The sequence below is a fragment of the Lethenteron reissneri genome, chromosome 11, assembly GCF_015708825.2.
Source record: "Lethenteron reissneri isolate LAM-NWPU_2019-01 chromosome 11, ASM1570882v1, whole genome shotgun sequence".
Lineage (NCBI taxonomy): Eukaryota > Metazoa > Chordata > Hyperoartia > Petromyzontiformes > Petromyzontidae > Lethenteron > Lethenteron reissneri.
Genome location: NC_083789.1, coordinates 12345669 through 12369436, shown reverse-complemented (window position 1 = coordinate 12369436; position 23768 = coordinate 12345669). Strand labels below are relative to the sequence as shown.

The window sequence follows — 23768 nt, the reverse complement described above, 5'->3', positions numbered from 1 at the left end:
TTCTCTCAAACTCTCTCAAACTTTCTCACACACTCTCTCTCTCAAACTCTCTCACACACTCTCTCTCCCTGCCACACTCTCTCGCTCTCAAACTCTCCAACACACCCTCGCTCTTACACTCTCTCGGGTTCACACTCTCCCACACACTCTCTCCCACACATTCTCACTCGCTCACACTCTCACACTCTCTCTATGCTCCCCCTGAGTTCACGTAACCCGCACAGACCAGCGTGGTGAACACCCGCACGGTCTGGTCACAAACAACCCGCATGGCGTGCGGTGGGGGGAGGCCCTCATCCAGCAGTGGAGTGACAGAGTGCGCATGTATGGGGAGCGGTGGTGCAGTGGTTAGCACACTGCGGTACGAACCTGGCGACCCGAGTTCAATTCCCGCTCACGGCCAACATCAGTGACCATTATCTGAACCAGTGCTGGGCCTCCCCTAGGTGGACTCAGCCTCAAATGAGTAGCTGGTGCGATGTGTAAACATCGCCGGGCGTGGTGCTGGCGACCCACCCCCTCGTGTGCAGTGCCGGCCTTCATAGGTGCTCGCTAACAGCACTTGCCCCTCTTAAGGCAATGCTGGGAACCTTTGTCAGTGTGAGTAAATCTGCACCCGTGTGTTGTGCGCGTCTCTCCTTTATTTTGTCACGAAATGGCCACGTGTTCTCTCGCTCAATAAAGCCAATCCCGCTCGCGGCTAACATCAGTAGCGAGCGAAATCTCAACCGGTCCTACCCCCGCAGCCCCCCTTCCTCACCCACCCCGCCCTCTTCACCAACTGTCCAACGTGGTGAAGTATGGTCAAACGCATCCCCATGACCGACACGCCGCGGCAGGGCAAACCTGACGATCGCACCGTCGTTACTGTCACGGCACTCGACCCGTGACACCGCATTCGACGATCGCGTTAAATGTCACTGTGGCGTCCCCAAAGCGCTATATCAGTGCACCCTGACCATCACTTTGAAGTCTTTCTTGTTTAATTTGCGAAGCTTCAAACCTCCCGCGCTCGCCGGTGTGGAGCGCGCGTCCCACGCAGGCGGCGCGTGGCGTTAGATTTACATTCGCCTTTCGCTGATTGTCAATGAACCCTCAGAGACCGCCCCTCTACCGATGGGGGGGGGGGGGAATTCCTTCTTCACGGGGGCGACTGCCACCTCCAGATGAACCCACGCGTGAGGAGGCCCGGTGTGGAGTCGTGAGTCACGGATGAGGATCGACGTCCACTCCGTGAGCTCCTGACGCCGCGTGCCTCTTGACGAGATCCCTCGTTGATGGAGTCGCCTTCACAGGGGCCACCGCGGACGGTAGTAGAGGAGGTTCCCCACCTCCCACCCTCCCCCCTCTCCCCGTCCCCCGCGGCTCAGCTGACCGGCGGGGTCCGCTTCTCGCTCCCGCGGGGTCTCTGTGGGCGGCAAGGGGACGCGAGGTTGTTAGTGACCCCCCCCCCCCTCCCCGTGAAGGGGGTCCCCTCACCTTGCTCGTCTCGGAGTCCCTCGACCAGGACTGGGGCCCAATGGGCGTGCGTGGGGTCACGTGGAGGGCCTCCCCGTTGGGTGGACTCGTGGGTGACTTACGGAGCTACAGTGGGCGACTCAGACATACACACGAGACCCATCGCAGGTCAAGAGGTCATGTCCACGTGTTCCATCCCGATGACACCGAACTGAACTCCTTTCCAACTCCAAAGGGAGGTTTATTTTTCAATTGCCACCACGCATAGACCCTCATCAACGCCTGGACGTGAATGCTCAACACCTGTGCCATCTTGACCCGCAAAGCCTGAATAGAGACTCTTTAACATCTGGGCATACAGATGAAGATTTTCAAGCTTGGGTGCTTGCTTTAATGCCTCATCATCTCGAAGCACCTGACCCTATATTTCGTCTCAAACATTCCATTGAAGGTTCTCCTAAATCTGGCGAAATGTTGGGATTGTGGTCTGGGGTTTGGAGACCAAACGGATTGATTTATTTTAATTTATTTTCTCTATGTCATGATAATTTTCTTGTTCTGTGCATTTTTTATCGTTATTTATTTATTCATATTTTAGTTTGAGATTTGCTAAGGAGTGGAGTTTCGTTTTTGTATCATTTGTGTAAGGGACTAGCTAATTGATGTGCAGCGTTGTGGGATGCAATTGCATGAATGGCGCTCTATAAAATGAAATTATGACTATTATTGCCCTGCAGCAGCTAAGTCCAGGGGACCCCGGTGGGCAGCAGTCACTATGCGTCACGAGGTGTTACGCAGCGCCATCCCGCAACTGGGTTCAGTCGCACGACCCCAGACAGCACAGAGGGCCCTCAGAAGCAGCTGGATACCCGAGGCCACAGGACACCGCGTGGGGCCGCCTGTTGTAGCTGCGCTGCACGTGGCTACCTGTGACCCAGCACTGTGGAGGCAGCAGCGCAGGTTGGTGGATCACCGCATTTAGATTTTGTAAAACTCCCTTCCCGTAGGTGGGTGTGGAGAAGGTGCCATACCCTTACCCGCCAGGAGAAGGCGGTACAGCAAGTGGACTAATCGTAATCTGTTTCCATCTGTACGGGGATAGATTACGCAAGGCGTGGGTTTTCTCCAGGTGCTCCGGTTTCCTCTGATGTGAATAATAAACACGACTCATTATTAATTTGCTAAATTAAAAACCCATTGCTAAACCCTTCTGAAAAAGACTATCACGCCTCAGTGTGGCTCTCCTGGATAAATAAGTAAATTATTAACAACAAAACCCTGGCCCATTGTAGAGCACTGGTCATCGGAGAATCGCCCGGGGCGCATTTCCCCTTTTGGCCGCACGTGAGGGACTTCCCGGGCCTCTTGCCTTGAGCGTGAGGCCCTTGCTCATGGAGAAGCTGTATGTGCAGGGCACGTGGCTGTTGCGTGGGGCCGAGCGCGAGGCCCTGGGCAGGTGGAACTCGGTGGGCGGCGCCGCGGCATCCCGGAACATCGCCAGCCTCTGTCTGAGCACCGTCTGCAACCGTGGCTCTGCGAGGTGGGCAGGCGGCGGGGGGGAGGGGGGCGGCACAGGTAGCGGTGGTGAGGGAGATGGAGCGCGGCGTGGGTCGCGTCGGGGCCTGCGGTTGCTCCGCAGTGGAGACTGGAGGCCACGGCTTTCACGTGACAGCTGGCGGTCACTTCATCAAGCATCGCGTGACGTGGCGTGCCGCGTCACGCGGGCAGGAAACGACGATTTGTGCAGGTTACACGGCACGTGACATACAGACGACGTTTCGTCGAGCGTGATGGATCGGACAAAAAACTGTACAAAACGAAACGGCACAAACGAGAGACAACATATGCTTTGTTGGCACCTCCGATTAGCGCGGTTGGCTATGTACCGTGCGAAAGAAGCTCCAGGCCTCATGACCGTGGGGGAAATTCAGGTTTCCTCATTCTCCAATCTCCAAACGCCGGGGGGTGCGACGAGCGACCACTTCAGCCACACACCGCCCTTTCACCACCCCCCTCCCCAGCCCTGCCCCTTTGACAACCCACAATACTCCGGTTTTCCACTCCACATTTAGAAACATGTATCGTTTAGAATATTTGGCTGCTGTACATTTCCGCGTGATAAGCCACTTCGGCTGGCGGTCGCCGTGCAGTACGCCCATTGGCTCTCGATGGACCTGGAGCGACAAGCGGGGGGGGGGGTCATGGCGAGCGGGCGACGCACCAGGCAGGCCGCTGGCGCTGTGCGGGATGCGGCCCTCGCGGGCAAACCCCGCCCAGAAGGGCAGGAGCTCGTGGAAGACTGCATTCTGGGCCTCGTCGAACACGCGCGGGGCCAGCTGCTCGGGCCGGGCCAGGCACGCCTGGGCAGCCGCCCTCACGGCCTCCGCCTGCTCCGGAGAGATGTCCACCTGGGAGCACGCGCCAGGGTTAGGGGTGGAGTTGCCGGATGAGCGACGGATAACAGCTAGAGGCGCAGCCTCGCAATTGCTCGTTCGCATCACCGCCGGCTGAAGACCCCCCACTAGAGGGCCAGCAGAGTCTTGACATGACTCGGAAGGCAGGGAGCGCAGCAATAAAGAGGATCTCGCCCATCCTGATGTCAGCATTTCACCGATCCCCAGGTGCGACTCGGAGCATCAGGTGCCAGTTGCAGCAGCTCAAACCCATGCAGACAAATCATCAACACCTCGTCCCCCGCAGACGCGCTCCGGAGGCCTCTTCCCTGCCTCATCTGCGCTACCCACCCACCTCTTTGCACCGTCAACGTGACACTACACAGTCTAGAGCTTTCTTACTCTGCGAAATCGCCCAGATTGGCTCATGGGGTTGTGGGATCACCCAAGGATGAGAGATCTTGAGTTGCCCTCACGACATCCTGATACTCCTGCTTCTCCCACCCCCCGATCCCCCATGCCCCCCCACCTGAAGCGTGGGCTCGAGGCGAGATTTGATGAAGCAGTCGAGGATGATGCGAATCTTCTTGCGCAGAAGGACGTGGTCGGGGTCGGCGTGGTGTGCGTTCTTGAACTTCTGCACCTCGAGGTAGAAGAGGAGGTCTCGTTCGGCGCGGGGCCGCCCGGCCTCGGCCCCAAGCTCTTGCAGGCGCTGCAGGAAGCCGAGCAGCTCCGGCGTGAGGCCACCCTCTGCGGCTTGCGCCAGCGCAGTGCGGAACGCCGCCTTGTCGGCCGCGCTCGGGTCGGCCCGTGCTGCCCGGCCTCCCAGGGGCCCTGCCCGCGCCCTCCACCTCCTGGCCAGCAGCATGGAGGCCGCCCCACGGATGAGGCCATCCCAGGCCTCGGGGTCCTCCAAACCCACCCCGCCACCACCGCCGCCACCGCCGCCGCCGCGGCGCTTGAGCTCCGAGCTCATCCCGGCCCAGAAGGAGCTCAGCGATGGCCACAGGATCCCGCCGAGGGCATCGGCGGCCCGGGACGCCGTGGCGTCCGTGAGACCAGCGGCGCCGGATCGGTCGCACTCGGCCTGCAGCGCGCCCAGCAGCTCGTCGGACAGAGGCACGACGGCGCGCGAGGCCGGCGAGAGGTACGTCTCGGTCAGGGCGGTCAGGGCGCAGCGCCTCGCCCGCGCTCCCCGGGCCGCCAGGTGGTCCCAGAGCGCCGACAGCATTCCCAGGCAGTGCCGTAGCGTGGCCGGCTCCGTCTCCTTCAAGAACCTCCCGAAGGCCGCGCGCATCATCTTGTTGTGCAGCACAGCCCGCAGGTGCGGCACGGCGTCGGCCTCCACCAGCGCCTTCAGATCGAAGTGGACGCCGCTCTCCTCCGCGGCGCCGGCCTCGCGCGGAGGTCGCGGGCGAGGCCGGGTTCGCCCGCGTCGCCCGCGGACCCGGCTGGGGCCCGAGGTCCCCTCTGCACTCCTCCTGGCGCTGCTCCTGATGACAGGGAGGAGGGGAGGGGGGAGGGGGGGCAGGGGAGCGCAATGGGGATCGTGGATGCACACAGGTGAATCAATCATCGGTGCAATGACCATGGTAGAGATTCAGTCGCGCTTGTGATGGCCTACGATTAGGACCGTTGGCTACGTATGGTGCGACAGAAGTTCAACATACATACAGAGACGTTGGGGTGATTGACTTTTTATTTGCGCTTAGGGTGAAAGCGTTTCTACATTTGTTTAATCTGCCTGTAACGTGCGGTGGGTGGGGAGAGGGCGGTCATGGTAACTATCATGAGTTTCGATTTAAAGCTTTCGTGACTGCAGGGATTCATCTTCTTGGTTCTTTCGGTAAAGTCACGTAGAAGGGAAGTAATAAAATAATAAAAATAAAACATAATAAAACAATTCTCACGACGTTTCGGCCACAACGCAAGCAGCCGTCCTCAGGTGAAAACCAGGTCCGTCGAGGCGACAGAGTCTGAATGAAACAGCACACGGGCTTAGAGCATATTTATAAGCTGGGCGCATTGACAAAGGAATTTGCATATCAACAGGAATTTAGCATATTTATGGGAAATGCAGGAATGTAATTAGTACTGCATATGCATGTGCATTATGCAGGATTAACAGCATCAAAGGGAGCTGAAGTTACTGCTGCTGCAGCAGTTGCTGCTGCTGCTGCAGTTTCTGCTGCTGCTGCAGTTGCTGCTGCTGCTGCACTTGCTGCTGCTGCTGCACTTGCTGCTGCTGCTGCACTTGCTGCTGCTGCTGCACTTGCTGCCTTATCCATTTTAATATAACACTATATATTATTCTACCCACCCTAATGTGTATCATACTGCTATATGTTTACTGTACAATTACGACACCATACATTACTCTGCACACTGCACCATGCCAGTGAGTGGAACGCGGTCTGAAAGTCACCGTTAACGTGAACACAATCAGTTAAGATCCGAAATGGTTTATTACGTCCTTCCAATGATTGCTAAGCCAGAATCCATCTTCTCGGTTGAAATTGTCTCTGTGTTTGTATATGTGGATCGTCTCATGAACGAATCTCTCATGATAGCCAGATGGCTTGCAGAGAACCTCTGTCTTGGAGAAGTCAATGTCATGTGAGCCCACTGAATTGTAACAGTGATCTGCCACGGCTGAGGTGTTTGTCCTACCGTGTTTCAGGTCTGCCTTATGTTCACGGATGCGGTCCGAGACATGTCGTTTGGTTTCTCCAATGTAACTGCTACCACAGAGGCAACTTAGTTTGTAGACGCCAGGGTACTGTATGTCTGGAACCACATCTTTTACAGACGGGACCAGATCACGGATTTTATGTACTGTGTTGAATCGGACCTGGATCTTGTGTTTAATCAGGATTTTGGAGATCTTTTTTGTGACCCCAGCAATGTAGGGTAAGGTGATGGTCTTGAAAGGCTCCTCAACAGGATCCTTCTTGATGGTTGGAGCCAATATAATAATATATAGTGTTATATTAAAATGGATAAGGCAGCAAGTGCAGCAGCAGCAGCAAGTGCAGCAGCAGCAGCAAGTGCAGCAGCAGCAGCAAGTGCAGCAGCAGCAGCAAGTGCAGCAGCAGCAGCAACTGCAGCAGCAGCAGAAACTGCAGCAGCAGCAGCAACTGCTGCAGCAGCAGTAACTGCAGCTCCCTTTGATGCTGTTAATCCTGCATAATGCACATGCATATGCAGTACTAATTACATTCCTGCATTTCCCATAAATATGCTAAATTCCTGTTGATATGCAAATTCCTTTGTCAATGCGCCCAGCTTATAAATATGCTCTAAGCCCGTGTGCTGTTTCATTCAGACTCTGTCGCCTCGACGGACCTGGTTTTCACCTGAGGACGGCTGCTTGCGTTGTGGCCGAAACGTCGTGAGAATTGTTTTATTATGTTTTATTTTTATTATTTTATTACTTCCCTTCTACGTGACTTTACCGAAAGAACCAAGAAGAACTATCATGAGGATGAGCCGATACAAACGAATTTCTCTGCTGAGGTCACGCTGCTATTTTATCCTTGCACATGATGGCAGCAACGACATGTGCGGGAATTAGAAGTCACTGTGGAGGTCTGTTGGCCACGATGAGAGGGCTTCAGCAGGGAGAGAGAGTTTGTGTAGTTCTGCTGTTCCTCCTGCATTGACGGAGGGCAGACTCCAGTGGTTTAGTTTATGGTCCATAGTTTGTCGCGATTAGGGACTCGCGCGAGAGAAAGCCGGACAAAACTTTCGGAGGGCTTAGTGTCCAAACCTTTGGAGATACAAATCACGGTAGAAACGACCGTTTGCAAACGATTTTTGTCCCAACGGCCGCTCGGAGCGCTGTTTGGACAGCGTCGCAAGCAGCCGCACGTGTAGATGCCCTCCACCATCCGTGCGTGCGCATGATTACATTTCGACTGGAGCACGGTGAGCAGAAAGCTAAATGAGCATTACTACTATAATAGCCCAGAAATGTGTGTAACGCACGTGACGTCACTCCACATGCCGCACCCCCCCCACCCGTCATTAATAATAAAATAATCATGAGCGGCTGTATTTTTACACTCACGCGGAAGAAGTCGCTTTACAGAAAGTGACGGTCAAAAATACATCTACGCAGCACAGTGCTACATCCGTACGTGACGTCACTGCAAAAGAGCCCCCCCCCCCCGTCACTACTATCATAAGCAATACAAATTTTTTACACCAATTCGCTTTAAATGAGACGTTTCTTTACTTAAAGTTAATCAAATAAATAATTCTCCTCAGCAACAAAGTGTATTTGGTGTCTTTATTTATTTCTTCAGCACTTGAAACAAAAGGTAAGTCTAATTTTTGCTTCTAAATTATGATCAAATATATACATTTCTCTGTGATTTTCCAGACATTGTATCGAATTCAAATTGATTACAACCCCAGCGAGCGAAAGCAAAATAAAATAACGTATCAGAGCAGTGATTTGGAACTAATTGAAGGTGAGTTTTAAATGCAGAAGTGAGGTGTTTTATGACGTAGTTTTGTGCAAGAATCACTGTACAAGAGATTCACACAAAATATCGTATACCGACGGTTTCATTTTTTAAGTTAAGAAAAATGTATTTACGTGCAACAATTCCTAAAAAAAATTACAAACACACAAGAAAACGTGAATGTACATCTTTAATATTACAGCTTCTGTCCTAGGACAGGCAAAAGGCTAACTGAAGGTCAGTTAAATACAGTGCTACAGTGACATGAAGTGAGGTGTTTTATGACATAGTTTGTGCAAGCATTACTGCTATTAATACAATACTACAGTGAAATCCAGTGAAGTGTTTGATGACATCGTTTTGTGCAAGATTCACTCCCATTAATACAGTGCTACAGTGAAATGCAGTTAAGTGTTTGATAACATTCTTTCGTGCAATATTCACTGCCATTAAATTTACACAAGATGCAATGAAACTCTGCTAAAAAAATCGTAAATATTACAGCTTCCGTCCTAGGATGGGCAAAAGGCTAGTTCATGGTATTAATTGAAAACATCAACACACACCGTCACCTTCACCGTGACCTCACCTCGCACCGTGACCTCACCTGTTGGAGCGGCCGGGTTCCGAGTCGGAGAGAACCTCGTAGGAGTCCCCCAGGTCCGCGCAAAACCTGCACCGCACATCCACATGTATGTATATGTATGTTGTACCTATGTTGAACTTCTTATGCACCGTACATAGTCAACCGTGCTACTCGGAGGTGCGGGGGATGGACAGCAAACTAAACACAAAAAGCATTTATAAATAAATTAGTTTTCAATTTAGATTTATAAGTGCATAGCTCCAGTCGCATCCTAATATCAGAAGGAAGAGCATTCCAGACGGCCGCAGAAGAGCATCTGAAAGCGCATGATGCAGTGACCGTCTTTGATGGCTAGCCAAAAGCCGCCACTGCGAGGATGACCGGAGTTCACGTGATGGTTTATGCTCCTGACGAGATCAGTAAGATATTGTGGTTTATTTGTGGCAAGCACATCCACACACACATTCACACAACTGCCATCACATCCTCCATCGCGTGGCTGTGTGTGTGGCGCCATCACCACCTGCAATGTGGCTCAAGCAGCCACTGTGAAGATCAGCAAGAGGTGGGGTTTGGACCAAGGTCATAGCTCGGCTTATGGTTCGAGTTAGGATGAGGTCTAGGATCAGGGTTAGTGTTTGGGTCAGGGTCAAGGATGGGGTTAGAGTTATGTTCATGGATCGGGTTGTGGTCAAGGTCTATTATTAGGTCTAGGGTAGTTGAGATTTCGGGTCAAATGTAGTCAGAGATAGAGTCATATCGAGGGCTAGGGTCTGGTCTAGAGTTAAGTTCATTGTCAAAGACAGTAGTTTTTATGGTCAATTCTAGGGTTCATGTCTAGGGTGAGGGTTCGGGTCATTGCTACGGTTTGGTAGAGGGTTAAGTCTCGAGTGAGCGTTGATGTCCGCTCGAGGCTGAGCACCATCTCTCCGTGCACATGGAGGCGCCGCGTCACGTGGCACTCACTGGAGGAACGTGTGGATGTCCAGACGGTAGAACTCGACCCAGGCCTGGCTCAGGCTGCGCGTGGCCTCGTTCAGGGCCCCCTCAAACATGCCCAGGTCCACGGTCTCGTCGCCCCGCCCGGCCTGCAAGGCCCCCCGCAGTGCAGATACCAATGCCTGGTCCCACGGCTCACAGCCTAGGCCGCAGAGACACGGGAGGTCCATGCCGCATGCACTCTTAAGAGTCTTGACGCGAGCGCAAGTTGCGTTAGCGGGCTCCTATTAAGATTAGAGACGTCCCATTTCCTGGGTTTTCTCGTGCCCCAGCCGGGTAACTCCCTCTGCATGGAGCAGGGGTGTGGTGACACGGGGACACGGTAACATGGGAACAGCGAGATGGAGAGACATGAGATTACGGGGACATGGGGATAGGGAGACAGAGAGACATGGAGACGTGGCGACATTGGGGCATAGAGATAGGGGCACACATTGGGACGTGAGGAAACAGAGACGTGGAAACATGGGGAGACGTGGAAACGCACGTAACCCGGTCGAGTTAATAGGCACGTGGCGCGGGGCGCACCTGTGCTGCAGGGCGCGTTGGGAGCCAGGTAGGTGTTGTAGATGTCCCAGGCCGCCAGGGCGCTGACCCTGGGCCGCTCCCAGGGCCCAGGGGCCGCCCCCTCGGCGAGCCGCGCCACCTCCAGCCACAGCAGGAGCCGGTGCAGCATGGATCGGTCCTCCCACCTGGGCACCCACGCCAACACGCCACAGCGGACAGGACGGCGTGCAGGTGAGTCTACCTGTGCACAATCCTTCCTCTCCACCAGTGTGTCTGTCTGTGACCTGTCCACGAATGAGGTCTACTGGACATCTGTGAAACTCCTGGACATCTGTGAAAAAGAGCTTTATAGCTCATCGGATTCCTCCAGTATAAATACATATTTTGAGTTAACCTGTCCACTAGCATGTCAGCTGGAGGTGGAATCGTGGATGAAGGTGTAAGTGGAGGGAGGGGTTAAACTCCCACTGAATATGTTCCGGGTCACCGGTGGACTGGAATATAGCACGTGACCAACAGGCGCAGCCATTGCGAGAAGTCAACTTAATTTGGAGTGCTCGGTGCTAGTCGCAGTGTCTGGGCCACTCCAGCCCATGATCCCTGGGGTGCAGTTGCGCTGCCTGCACACTCGATAGCTACCCCACTGGCTGCAGATGTAGGTACAGGTGGACGTGCTGATTAATAGTAATCAGCTCATCTCTCAAAGAGAGAGGACGACTCAGAGGCGCTCAGAGGAACCACAGACGAGTCACGTGGTGACTGCTTTGCCAACAAATTGGTGCCAATTTTTATTACCAAGCTCTGCAGTCCTCTATACATTAAGGTGTTTTATCGGCCGGAGCAACCGGACAAAACCCACGCATGCAAGGGGGAAACACTCTATCCCATACAGAGAGAAGAAGCTAAGTCCACATTTTTTGCTGAACAGCATTTCAACGACAGAGCGAGGATATGGCTCCTCCTCGATGCCCACGGGAAAGGAGTTTTGCAACATTCGCGCGGTGATCCACCAACCCTCGCCACCTTTAGCGCTAAATTACAGGCCACGTGCATCGTAGCCGCCAGTGCCCGGCTGAAACGAGTGGCCCATTAGGATGGCAGGAGCCACGCAGCTGTGTCCGTGGGCTGTGGCACAGGTGAGCCCGATCCCCCCGTGCTCCCTCCCTCACTCGGCCAGGTAGTACAGGAAGGGACCCCCCGCCTCGGGGTCCATGCGCAGCACGAGCAGGAAAGGCTCGGCGAGGTGGGGGGGGGCTGGCGCGGAGGGGGAGGCGGAGACGAAGCGAGCGGAGCCAACGCGGCCGTCCATGGCGCCCGGAGAGCTGCCCTGCACGCGGGGCGACTCATTAGTACACAGACTCACTAATACACAGACTCACTAGTACTCAGACTCACTGGTACACAGACTCACTGGTACACAGACTCACTAGTACACAGACTCACTAGTACACAGACTCACTACAGACTCACTGGTACACAGACTCATTAGTACACAGACTCATTAGTACACAGACTCACTGGTACACAGACTCACTAGTACACAGACTCACTGGTACACAGACTCATTAGTACACAGACTCATTAGTACACAGACTCACTAGTACACAGACTCACTGGTACACAGACTCATTAGTACACAGACTCACTAGTACACAGACTCACTAGTACACAGACTCACTACAGACTCACTGGTACACAGACTTATTAGTACACAGACTCATTAGTACACAGACTCACTGGTACACAGACTCACTAGTACACAGACTCACTAGTACACAGACTCACTGGTACACAGACTCACTAGTACACAGACTCACTAGTACACAGATTCATTAGTACACAGACTCACTACAGACTCACTAGTACACAGACTCATTAGTACACAGACTCACTAGTACACAGACTCACTGGTACACAGACTCACTACAGACTCATTAGTACACAGACTCACTACAGACTCACTAGTACATAGACTCACTGGTACACAGACTCACTGGTACTCAGATTCACTGGTACACAGACTCACTGGTACACAGACTCACTACAGACTCACTAGTACACAGACTCACTAGTACACAGACTCACTGGTACACAGACTCATTCGTACTCAGACTCACTAGTACACAGACTCACCGGAACACAGACTCACGAGTGCAAACACAAAGAAAAAGATCCCCCGTATAGCATTTACAGACTGTTGGGGCAAGTGCTGTTAGTGAGCACCTATAAAGGCCGATACAGCACACGAGGGGGTGGGTGGCCAACACCACGCCCGGCCGCCTTTGTCTCCCCAGTGACGATGTTTACACACTGCACCAGATACTCATTGAGGCTGAGTCGACCTAGGCAAGACCCAGGACCAGTTCAGCTAATCGTGAGCGGGAATCGAACTCGGGTCGCCAGGTTCGTAGTGCAGCGCTAACCGCTACACCACATACACACGTTGACTCACTCGTGCACAGACACGTGAAGTCACGCACGTGCGTGATTGGCGCACTCATGTACTCTGACCCCTGGACCCAAAGTGGAGGGGGGTGGGAGTCCAGGGGGGACCCCGGGGGACCGCTTACATGGGGGATTCGTGGGGCGGGGTCGGGGTCAGGCAGGGGGATGTGGGGGACTTGAGGCCAGAGGTCACCGGGGCCACAAGGTCGCGTGTCCGGCCTCAACCTGGAACGACACCGGGGTCGCATCTTTGTTCAGTGGGGACGTGTGAACATGGGCACACAGGGACACGGGGACACAGAGACATTGAGCACAGAGACGCAGGGGCAAATGTTGCATCGGTGAGACACTGGCAAATCAGAATTCCTGAGTGTTCCTTGGCTCATGAGGTCACGAGACACGGCAAGAGGTGAACACGGGGACATCGGGGTACAGATGGGGCCAAGGGGACACGTGGGTCAGGGGGAATTGTAAGCAACGTGGGGGGGGGGGGGTAGGAAGAAGGAATGAGGAGGAAGGGGCGTGGGCCCTGACCCCAGGAGTCGTCTCCGCTCGCGGTGCACGAGGAAGCGTGGCACCCAGTAGACACGCAGGCGGCGCAGCGCCGCGTACTGGGCCCCCGCCAGGAGGGGCAGCCCGGGCCAGGCGCCCCGGCCTCCACACGCCGCCAGCTGGGCCTGCGGGGACCCACGGCGGACGTCGGGGGGGGGGGGGGGGGGGAGTCAGTGATGCGGTCCTGGCCCCTACCCCTTCCCTGACCGCGCACCCCCTTGATTTAGCAACTCCCCCTCGTCGTCCGTGCCACGGTGGGGTCTCAACGGTCCCCGTCCGAGGGCCCCCGCCCCTCCCCGGGGTGGAGTACCTGCGCGTCCGGGGCGACGTGGAACTTGTGCGAGTCCTGCAGGTCCCTGCGTGGGACGAGGGGGGCGTGGGGGGGGGGAGAGATGGGGTAGGGTCAAGGGTCAGCCACTGTTTCTCCCATCCCAAGGAAAATCCTCACTCGACCCCCGATCATCAGCATCATCATTCACGACCTACCCGCTGCTGGCTAAAGGCCTCTGCAAGCCACCGCAAGCTGCCGCGGTCCGGCGAGCTCTCCCGCACCCGAGCTGATCTCATCCCATCCCCACCACCCTGTGGAAGAGTCCTAGAAAGCATCGTCATCATCATCAACGTCATCACCGTCACGTGTGGAGTCTCACCTGTAGAGTTGGGCGTGCAGCTGCCGTGCTCTGCGGGCCCCCCACGGCCCTTCCCCGAGCCCCCCACTCCCCCCGTTGTCACCGTCGGCCTCGGGCTCCACGTCCAGGCACTGGTTGAGCTCCTCGCTCTGGAGCCAGAACTGCAGGAGGTGCCGCCCCGGCGTGGCCTCCAGGAAGCGCTGGAACTGATCCATGCCGCGCTTCTGCAGGGGATGGGAGCGCCGTGTGCCATTCCACGTTACTGTGGCAGGGCCCAGTCACGTGGGTGAGAAGCACACTCACTTCCTGCCATTAGGGGTGTGAATGGATGTGTGGGTGAATTTATGAATGGGTGAAAGACTGAGGGACGTAACTGCTTAATAAATGGATTAATTAATTAATGATTGGGTAAATTAATTAATTAAAACATGTAGTGGGTGAGTGAAAAAGGTAATTGAATAACTTGATCAATGAATGCCTGAGTGAATGAATTCATGAATAGATGAATTGATGACCAAGTTAACAATTGGCTGTAAGGATGGACGAACGAGTGGATGAATGAAAGAGTGACTGAACGAACAAATGAATGAGTGCATTCATTTGTGACCTCACCATCGCCCCGTGACCTCACCGTGCCCAAGGTGCGCTCCTTGACCTCCTGCAAGGTGACGTCGTGCACGGGGGCCGCCCCCTCCCCCTGCCTCCACCCCTCCCCCTCGTCCTCGCCGCCCCCTTCGAAGAGCAGCACGGTGAGACACGGCCCCTCCGGGGGGGCCCCTCTCGTGGGGGGCCAGAGCCCCCCTCCCTCCCCGACGTAGCCGCGCCTGCGTGGAAGTGCACGGAGCACCCGCGTCAGGCTCTCTCTGCTGCCGAGTGGAGCCACGTGTGGGGCTCACCTTCCCAGACAAGCTCACCTGCACCCTCAACTGCACCCTCACCTGCACCCTCACCTTTACCTGTACCTTCACTTCCACCCTCACCTCACCCTCACCTGCACCCTCACCTTCACCCTCACCTGAACCCTCACCTTCACTCTCACCTGCACTCTCACCTGCACCCTCACCTGCATTCTCACCTGCACTCTCACCTGCACCCTCACCTGCACCCTCACCTGCACCCTCACCTGTACCCTCACCTGTACCCTCACCTGTACCCTCACCTGTACCCTCACCTGTACCCTCACCTGTACCCTCACCTGTACCCTCACCTGTACCCTCACCTGTACCCTCACCTGCACCCTCACCTTCACTCTCACCTGCACCCTCACCTCACCCTCACCTGCACCCTTACCCTCACCTGCACCCTCACCTTCACTCTCACCTGCACCCTCACCTCAACCTCACCTGCACCCTCACCTTCACTCTCACCTGCACCCTCACCTGCACCCTCACCTGCACCCTCACCTGCACTCTCACCTTCACCCTCACCTTCACCCTCACCTGCACTCTCACCTGCACCCTCACCTTCACCCTCACCTGCACCCTCACCTGCACCCTCACCTGCACTTTCACCTGCACCCTCACCTGCACCCTCACCTGCACCTTGACTTGCACCCTCACCTGCACCCTCACCTCACCTTTACCTGCAACTTCACCTGCACCCTCACCTGTATCTTTACCTGCACGCTCATCTGCCCCTTCACCTGCATCATCACCTGCACCCTCACCTGGACCCTCACCTGTAGAGTTACTGCGCTGTGTCATTCGTCGTTACCTGTGTGAGCCCCCCCCCCTCGATGTTGCTCACGTGGAGTCGGGGGCCGGAGTCTCCTCCCGCGGGGCGAGCAGCTGATCCCTCCACTCGGTCAGGTGAGCGGCCGTGACCCCATCGTCCCCCCAGCCCAGGTGCGAGCTCCCCCCGCGCCCTACAGGGAGAACAGGGGCAGTGCGGTGAGAGGGGGCTGTGCGCGCCTCACCTCACCATCACTCACCATCCCCTCGCCACCGCTCACCTCACCATCACTCACCATTACCTCACCATCGCTCACCTCACCATCACTCACCATTACCTCGCCACCACTCACCTCACCATCACTCACCATCACCTCACCACCACTCACCTCACCTCGCCACCACTCACCTCACCATCACTCACCATCACCTCGCCACCACTCACCTCACCATCACTCACCATCCCCTCACCATCACTCACCATCACCTCACCACCACTCACCTCACCTCGCCACCACTCACCTCACCACCACTCACCTCACCTCGCCACCACTCACCTCACCATCACTCACCATTACCTCGCCACCACTCACCTCACCATCACCTCGCCACCACTCACTTTACCATCAATCACCATCACCTCGCCACCCCTCACCTGACCATCAATCACCATTACCTCGCCACCACTCACCTCACCATCACTCACCATTACCTCACCATCGTTCACCATCCACTCGCCACCACTCACCATCACCTCACCACCACTCACCACACCACCTCACCGCACCTCGCTCACCCCCCCTTCTCCCCCCCGCCCCTTCTCCCCCCCCCGCCCCTTCTCCCCCCCCCCCTTCTCCCCCCCCCCTTCTCCCCCCCCGCCCCTTCTCCCCCCCCGCCCCTTCTCCCCCCCCGCCCCTTCTCCCCCCCCGCCCCTTCTCCCCCCCCGCCCCTTCTCCCCCCCCGCCCCTTCTCCCCCCCCGCCCCTTCTCCCCCCCCGCCCCTTCTCCCCCCCCGCCCCTTCTCCCCCCCGCCCCTTCTCCCCCCCCCCCCCCCCTTCTCCCCCCCCGCCCCTTCTCCCCCCCCCCTTCTCCCCCCCCCCCTTCTCCCCCCCCCCTTATCCCCCCCGCCCCTTCTCCCCCCCCCCCTTCTCCCCCCCCCCTTCTCCCCCCGCCCCTTCTCCCCCCCCCTTCTCCCCCCCCCCCTTCTCCCCCCCCGCCCTTCTCCCCCCCGCCCCTTCTCCCCCCGCCCCTTCTCCCCCCCCCCTTCTCCCCCCCCCCCTTCTCCCCCCCCCCTTCTCCCCCCCGCCCCTTCTCCCCCCCGCCCCTTCTCCCCCCCCCCTTCTCCCCCCCCCCTTCTCCCCCGCCCCTTCTCCCCCCGCCCCTTCTCCCCCCCCGCCCCTTCTCCCCCCCGCCCCTTCTCCCCCCCGCCCCTTCTCCCCCCCGCCCCTTCTCCCCCCCGCCCCTTCTCCCCCCCGCCCCTTCTCCCCCCCGCCCCTTCTCCCCCCCGCCCCTTCTCCCCCCGCCCCTTCTCCCCCCGCCCCTTCTTCCCCCCCCCCTTCTCCCCCCGCCCCTTCTCCCCCCCGCCCCTTCTCCCCCCCGCCCCTTCTCCCCCCCGCCCCTTCTCCCCCCCGCCCCTTCTCCCCCCCGCCCCTTCTCCCCCCCGCCCCTTCTCCCCCCCGCCCCTTCTCCCCCCCGCCCCTTCTCCCCCCCGCCCCTTCTCCCCCCCGCCCCTTCTCCCCCCGCCCCTTCTCCCCCCCGCCCCTTCTCCCCCCCGCCCCTTCTCCCCCGCCCTTCTCCCCCCGCCCCTTCTCCCCCCCGCCCCTTCTCCCCCCCCGCCCCTTCTCCCCCCCGCCCCTTCTCCCCCCCGCCCCTTCTCCCCCCCGCCCCTTCTCCCCCCCGCCCCTTCTCCCCCCCGCCCCTTCTCCCCCCCGCCCCTTCTCCCCCCCGCCCCTTCTCCCCCCCGCCCCTTCTCCCCCCCGCCCCTTCTCCCCCCCGCCCCTTCTCCCCCCCGCCCCTTCTCCCCCCCGCCCCTTCTCCCCCCCGCCCTTTCTCCCCCCCGCCCCTTCTCCCCCCCCGCCCCTTCTCCCCCCCCGCCCCTCTCCCCCCCGCCCCTTCTCCCCCCCCGCCCCTTCTCCCCCCCGCCCCTAATACCAAAGTTGTCGGGAAGGCTGCGCGCTCGGCTGGGGAGCCGCGGCCCCCTCCCCGTCCCCCTCCCTCCGCGCCCCGACGGGGACGACGCCGGGGGGGACGAGGGGCGTGAGGGCGACGAGGAGGAGGCGCGGGGCCCCGGGCCCAGCGAGGGGGGGCGGGAGCCCAGGCTAGAGGCCGCCTCCGACTGGCGGCTGAAGCCGCGCACCCCCCCGCGCCCCCCCTCGCGACGCTCATCCACGCGCCTCAACAGCAGCGTCCCCAGGCGGAACTCGAGCCACAGCCGTGACCTGGGGGGGGGGGGGGGGGGGAGTGGGGGGGGGGTGGAGGAGGGGGGGGCATTTCAACAGGGGGTTGGATCTAAGAACCTAAATCTAGAATCCGAGTTGTGAGTGGGGAGGAGGGGGAGGGGGGGGAGGCGCCTCACACAAGGGGGGCGTTTGGGGATCATTCGAACCACAGGGAAAGGGGGGGCATTTTGGCCAAGGCCTCGGGGGGGGGGGTGCAGAGGGGGCCTCTGGAGTGAGAGTGGGAGGGGGGGCTGTCATTTGGCGACCTCTCATTCACGGTGGAATCCATGTTCCAAACAGGCGCCATGTAGCGGCACCCTCCTGTTGACGAGTCTTGAGACTCAGGGGGACTTCTCGAGGGCAAGCGAAGGGTGTTAGGGACCACTCGCGGAGCTGCCACGCCGCGCGAAGCGATGGGTGCCTCATTCACACACCTCCTCACACCTCATTCACACATTCCTGACACCTCATTCACACATCTCCAACGCTTCGGAGCCGTGCGGGGCAGAGGATAAACAACGACGGTGATGCGCCAGGCAAAATAAAGTAATTATTCATTTTAGTGTCACCGTTCGTGCAAATTGCATCTCACAATCGCTGAGGCACCACAGACCAAACCGGAAGGCTGCCAGGTGGTAAGCCGGTGCCAACAATTGCTCTGCAGTTTTCTATATAGTAAGGTGTTTTCAGTCAATTCGTGAATATCTATGCATGGGGAAAGCCCACGCACGCGAGGGGGAAACACTCTATCCCATCATACCGAAGGGACAGCTGCTATCAGTCCACACTTGGCTGTACTGCACCCTGCCGGCAAGTCCGGGCGTCGCACCAGACATCGTCATGTATGTCATCCACCAACCCTCGCTGCCTCCAGAGTGCTGGACTGCAGGTCACGTGCCCAGCCACCACCGCCGGTGCCGCACGCGCCGTTGAGATTGCCGAGTGGCGGCGCGAGGCGCGAGGATGGAGGGAGACGAGGAGCTACGCTGGACACCGCGTGGACGCTCCGCGCGCTACGGCCTGTCAGCGATCGACGTGCACGGCCGCGACGTCAATCCACTGCTGGATGACGGCCTGCCCACCCATGCCTGTGTGGTTCGTGGAGGTTATTTGACCATACCTCCCCACCTTGCGGAGTATGGCACGGACGATGCCGTTTGCTGTGCCGCCCTCTCTTGACGACGTGGCCACGCGGCAGCCTATAGCACCTGTTGAGCATGATGGTCGCTCAGTAAAGCTGACGACGGGGACAGCTGTCGCCAGGAGGTCCCCGACGCTCAAGAAGAGAACCCTCAGCTGGGCGCTGAAGCGTTGGAGAGGAGGAGGGGAGGGGGGGGCATGCCGGGGGCATTCAAGCGAGCGACGCGGAGCGTGCAGATCCCGCTGCCGCGTACAGAGCGACGCTGCGACCCCGTGACCCCGTGACCCCGCGGTGCGGCCGCTGACCGCAGGAAGAGCGGGAGCCGCTGGGACTGGAGCCAGGCGAGAATGCGGCCCCTCTGTGCCTCGGTGGCGCCGTACGGGGGGGTCGGGGCCGGGCCCCCTTCATCCGCTGCCCCCTCCTGCTCCTCCTCCCCATCCTCCTCCTCCCCCGCCTCCTCCAGGGAGCCCGTGAGACGGTCATACCTGAGTCGCAGCGGGAAGGCCTGCGGACGTGAGGGCGGGCAAGCGCGTCACCGCACAGATCCTCATGGGCAGGACATTCCACATTCCAGTGACGGGGGCCAGGACGGTGGGATCGCTATCCAGGGTGCTGCCGGTGCTACTGAGCCAGGGCCCGTGGGCCGCAATGGGAAGACAAAGCTGACATATGGCACAGCGGCGAGCCGGCGCTTTTACCCAGGAAATTGTCGGACTTGGGCCACCAGTCGTGACGACTCGGAGTGGCTCGGTTGGCTTCACTCCGCAGGGCAGGGGCAGCGTAGAGCTGTAGAATAATGTTCCGCGTGGCTGTCAGCCAGGGGTGGGGAACCTTTTTACTGCCTTGGGCCATTTGGATATTTAGAACATCATTCGCGGGCCATACAAAATTATCAACTTAAAAATTAGCCCGTTATATTTGGTCAAACATTTAATTAACTCGCCCCTAATGTGATGGGCTGGAACTGCTTCTCTTTGGCGAGGCGTGTGATGTTCGCTGGTATTGATGATGTTGCTACTCGCAACTGCTTTTCCAGGTTTGCTCCGAGATTTATTGAATTTCTAGTCCCGCCTGCGGTTGCCTTGGCAGGGCCAGAGACCAAATGATTTCGCGGGCCTCACACGACCCTACAGGCGGTGGAGCCCTGGGCCCAAAGAGCTGCGGCGGCACGGTTGAGGTTGAACCCCCCTCCCCCCCCCGGGGGTGGCGAGAATACTCACGGGCAGGGCCAGGTAGTGGTTGAAGTAGTCGAGGAAGAGGTCGTCAAAGGTCAAGAGCTCCTCCAGGGCCTCGGTCCCTGCGTCAGCCTCTGGGACACGGGGCCGCGGGCAAATGAGACACGCAAACATGGGGACACGGGGGGAGAAGACACGGTGACGTACACACACACACACACGCCGTGTACACACACGCCGTGTACACACACACGCCGTGTACACACACACGCCGTGTACACACACACACACTAGTGTACACACACACACTAGTGTACACACACACACGCCGTGTACCTACACACACACACACACGCCGTGTACACACACACACGCCGTGTACACACACACACACGCCGTGTACACACACACACGCCGTGTACACACACACACACGCCGTGTACACACACACACGCCGTGTACCTACACACACACACACACACGCCGTGTACACACACACACACGCCGTGTACACACACACACGCCGTGTACCTACACACACACACACGCCGTGTACACACACACACGCCGTGTACCTACACACACACACGCCGCGGTGTAGGCTCAAGCGGAACGCCCCATGTCGCAACAATTCAGCCACCCGTCAATCGGCCTTCGTTCAATTGGGGGGGGGGGGCTCAGATTTTTGGGAGCTTCTGCAGACACAGCCCGTGCCCCCCCCCCCTTACCTCTCGAGACCCCCCCCTCTTCATCCCCCCCCCCACCCGTGCCCCCCCCTCTCCTCGGTGCTGAATTCCTGAGGCCAGAGTCAATATTGACCGCGCCCTGCGCTGCCAAGGACGCGGCTGCGTGCTGAGCACGTGCGCGCCAGCACCCTTCCTCCTCGACGCTGCACGTTACCACGCACACGGATACACACGCAGAGGCAAACACCCCCCCCCCCCGTATCGTCTTAGCAGACTGTTGGGGCAAGTGCTTTAAGCGAGTAGCGCCTATGAACTATGAAGGCCCGCACGGCACATGATGGCGCGTGGTGGGTGGCCAGCACCACGCCCCGTGGCCTTTGTCTCCCCAATGATGCTGATTTTTAAACATCGCAGAATCGACCCAGGGGAGGGCCAGGACCGGTTCAATTGTTCACCCCTGTTATTGGTTGTGAGCGGGAATCGAACTTGGGTCACCGGGTGTGAAGCGCACTGTGCTAACCACAGCGCCACTGCTCCCCACAACAGATACACACACAGAGATACACACAGAGACACATTTTTACGTACATATACACATACATATAGATACACATACATATAGATACACATACATATAGATACACATACATATAGATGCACATACATATAGATACACATACATATAGACACATACATATAGATACACATACATATAGATACACATACATATAGGTACACATACATATAGATACACATACATATAGATACACATACATATAGATACACATACATATAGATACACATACACATAGATATACATATAGATACACATACATATAGATACACATACATATAGATACACATACATAGAGATACACATACATAAGTGGCGGTGTCGTCACCATAGCGCTTGTGCCATTCTAGGTGCGATTTGAGGCCACGCACATGTAACACACATGGATTGAATGACTGATAAGACTCACAGATGCACCAGCTGTGCTCCCCACTGTTCCAACTCTCTGCACTTTAGCCAACCCGTCGCTCTGCTCATTGTTGCGAGCATTGCTCCTCTGCCCTCCGTTGTTGCTGGAAGGGGACTGCCTCCAACTCCCTAGCAGCATCCTTCACGAGCCTACTCCACAGAGGCCGATATTGACACTGCTGGTACCAGTCAAGGGCAAGTCCAATAGGCGCCACAGCATTCTATACCGCATCGGTCCATCTCTTCCCAAGCCCCTTGCCCACCCGCTTGGCCTCCTCTGTCCGACCGAACAGAAGCTGCTTGGGCATGCGGTGGCTGGGCATGCGGTGCCTGGGCATGCGGTGGCGGGGCATGCGGTGGCTGGGCATGCGGTGGCTGGGCATGCGGTGGCGGGGCATGCGGTGGCTGGGCATGCGGTGCCTGGGCATGCGGTGGCGGGGCATGCGGTGGCTGGGCATGCGGTGGCTGGGCATGCGGTGGCTGGGCATGCGGTGGCTGGGCATGCGGTGGCTGGGCATGCGGTGGCTGGGCATGCGGTGGCTGGACATGCGGGCTATATGGCCCAGCCACCGCAGCCTTGCATTCTGGAGAAGCTCACCGATGAGAATATGTCCAGATCCGTCAAGGATCTGTGAACTCAAGCAAGAAAGTCTGGGTAAGGCCAGGACGGATTGTAGGCAGGATCGCCTGAATGTTTCAAACCGGCGCAGATGTCCCTTTAGAGGGTTCCACGTGACGCAAACATAGAGAATGGAGGGCATAACTGTGGCCGAGAAGACTCGCAGCTTTGTATGGAGCGACGTGCGAAAGATGTTCAACGTACATACATACATGTCAGGTAGCTTCCACACAGAGTTACGCAGCTGATAAAAAGACATTGCCGCTCGATTGATTCATGTACATGTGGAATTATAACAACCGCCATTAGCCACTCAGTGGCGATGACGTCACCACGGCGCTTGTGCCATGCTATGTGCACTTCGAGGCCACGTGCCAACTTGCTGTGTTTTTAACTAATTTGCCCTCACAGATACACATATAAACATAAATACACACAAACAGATACACATATCAACATAGATACATACACGCGCACATTTTACACACGACCGAGACAGACGTACGCAGCGCACACAGGAATCACAACTATGCCTCAATGACCATAAACGCGGGTCTCCTGCACTCTCTAAATAACCTCTAACACCTCCAATTCACGCCAATAACAACAACCCTAGCGCCTCTTAAACCGTGGAGTGCACTGAGTCAGCTGGCCCTCGCCCCACGCCGCACCCCCACCCACTCCTACCCCCCCCCCCCCCCCCAGACAATCCCTTGGGCTCGACACAGCGCTGAGCCCCAGGGCCTTAGTGGCAGGTCCCAGTTCACAGATCCAGAGTCTACCCTCGCTAGAATCCAGCCGATGTTATCTGTTTCCCAAATTCATGAACATGGATTCCAGATATCAGATCCCAGCTTTAAGAATTGCAGGTCCTGTACGTCAAATCTCGCATCCCAGATCTCAGAAGATCGATATCGGATTCTATATTTAAGTTCTTAGATCCAACCCCCTGTTGAAATGTCCTAGATTCTAGGTTGTACACAATTTGACATCCCAGACCCGAAATCTCCGATCCTAAGG

The 23768-nt window shown here is 57.5% G+C and overlaps 1 protein-coding gene across 1 annotated transcript; it reads right to left on the bottom strand.

Moving 5' to 3' along the window:
• Positions 1 to 783: 783 nt before the first annotated feature.
• RGS22 (regulator of G protein signaling 22) lies at positions 784 to 22437 on the bottom strand. The gene is made up of 18 exons (XM_061549649.1): positions 22393 to 22437; positions 20507 to 20593; positions 19592 to 19791; positions 17859 to 18145; positions 15785 to 15902; positions 14670 to 14862; positions 14060 to 14262; positions 13720 to 13765; positions 13392 to 13534; positions 12983 to 13082; positions 11582 to 11739; positions 10434 to 10597; positions 9873 to 10047; positions 8928 to 8993; positions 4381 to 5344; positions 3680 to 3866; positions 2828 to 2991; positions 784 to 1408 (listed from the first exon to the last, which is right to left on the bottom strand). The coding sequence occupies exons 1-18, from the start codon at positions 22435 to 22437 to the stop codon at positions 1367 to 1369; spliced, it is 3342 nt and encodes a 1113-aa protein (XP_061405633.1). The 3' UTR covers positions 784 to 1366.
• Positions 22438 to 23768: the final 1331 nt, after the last annotated feature.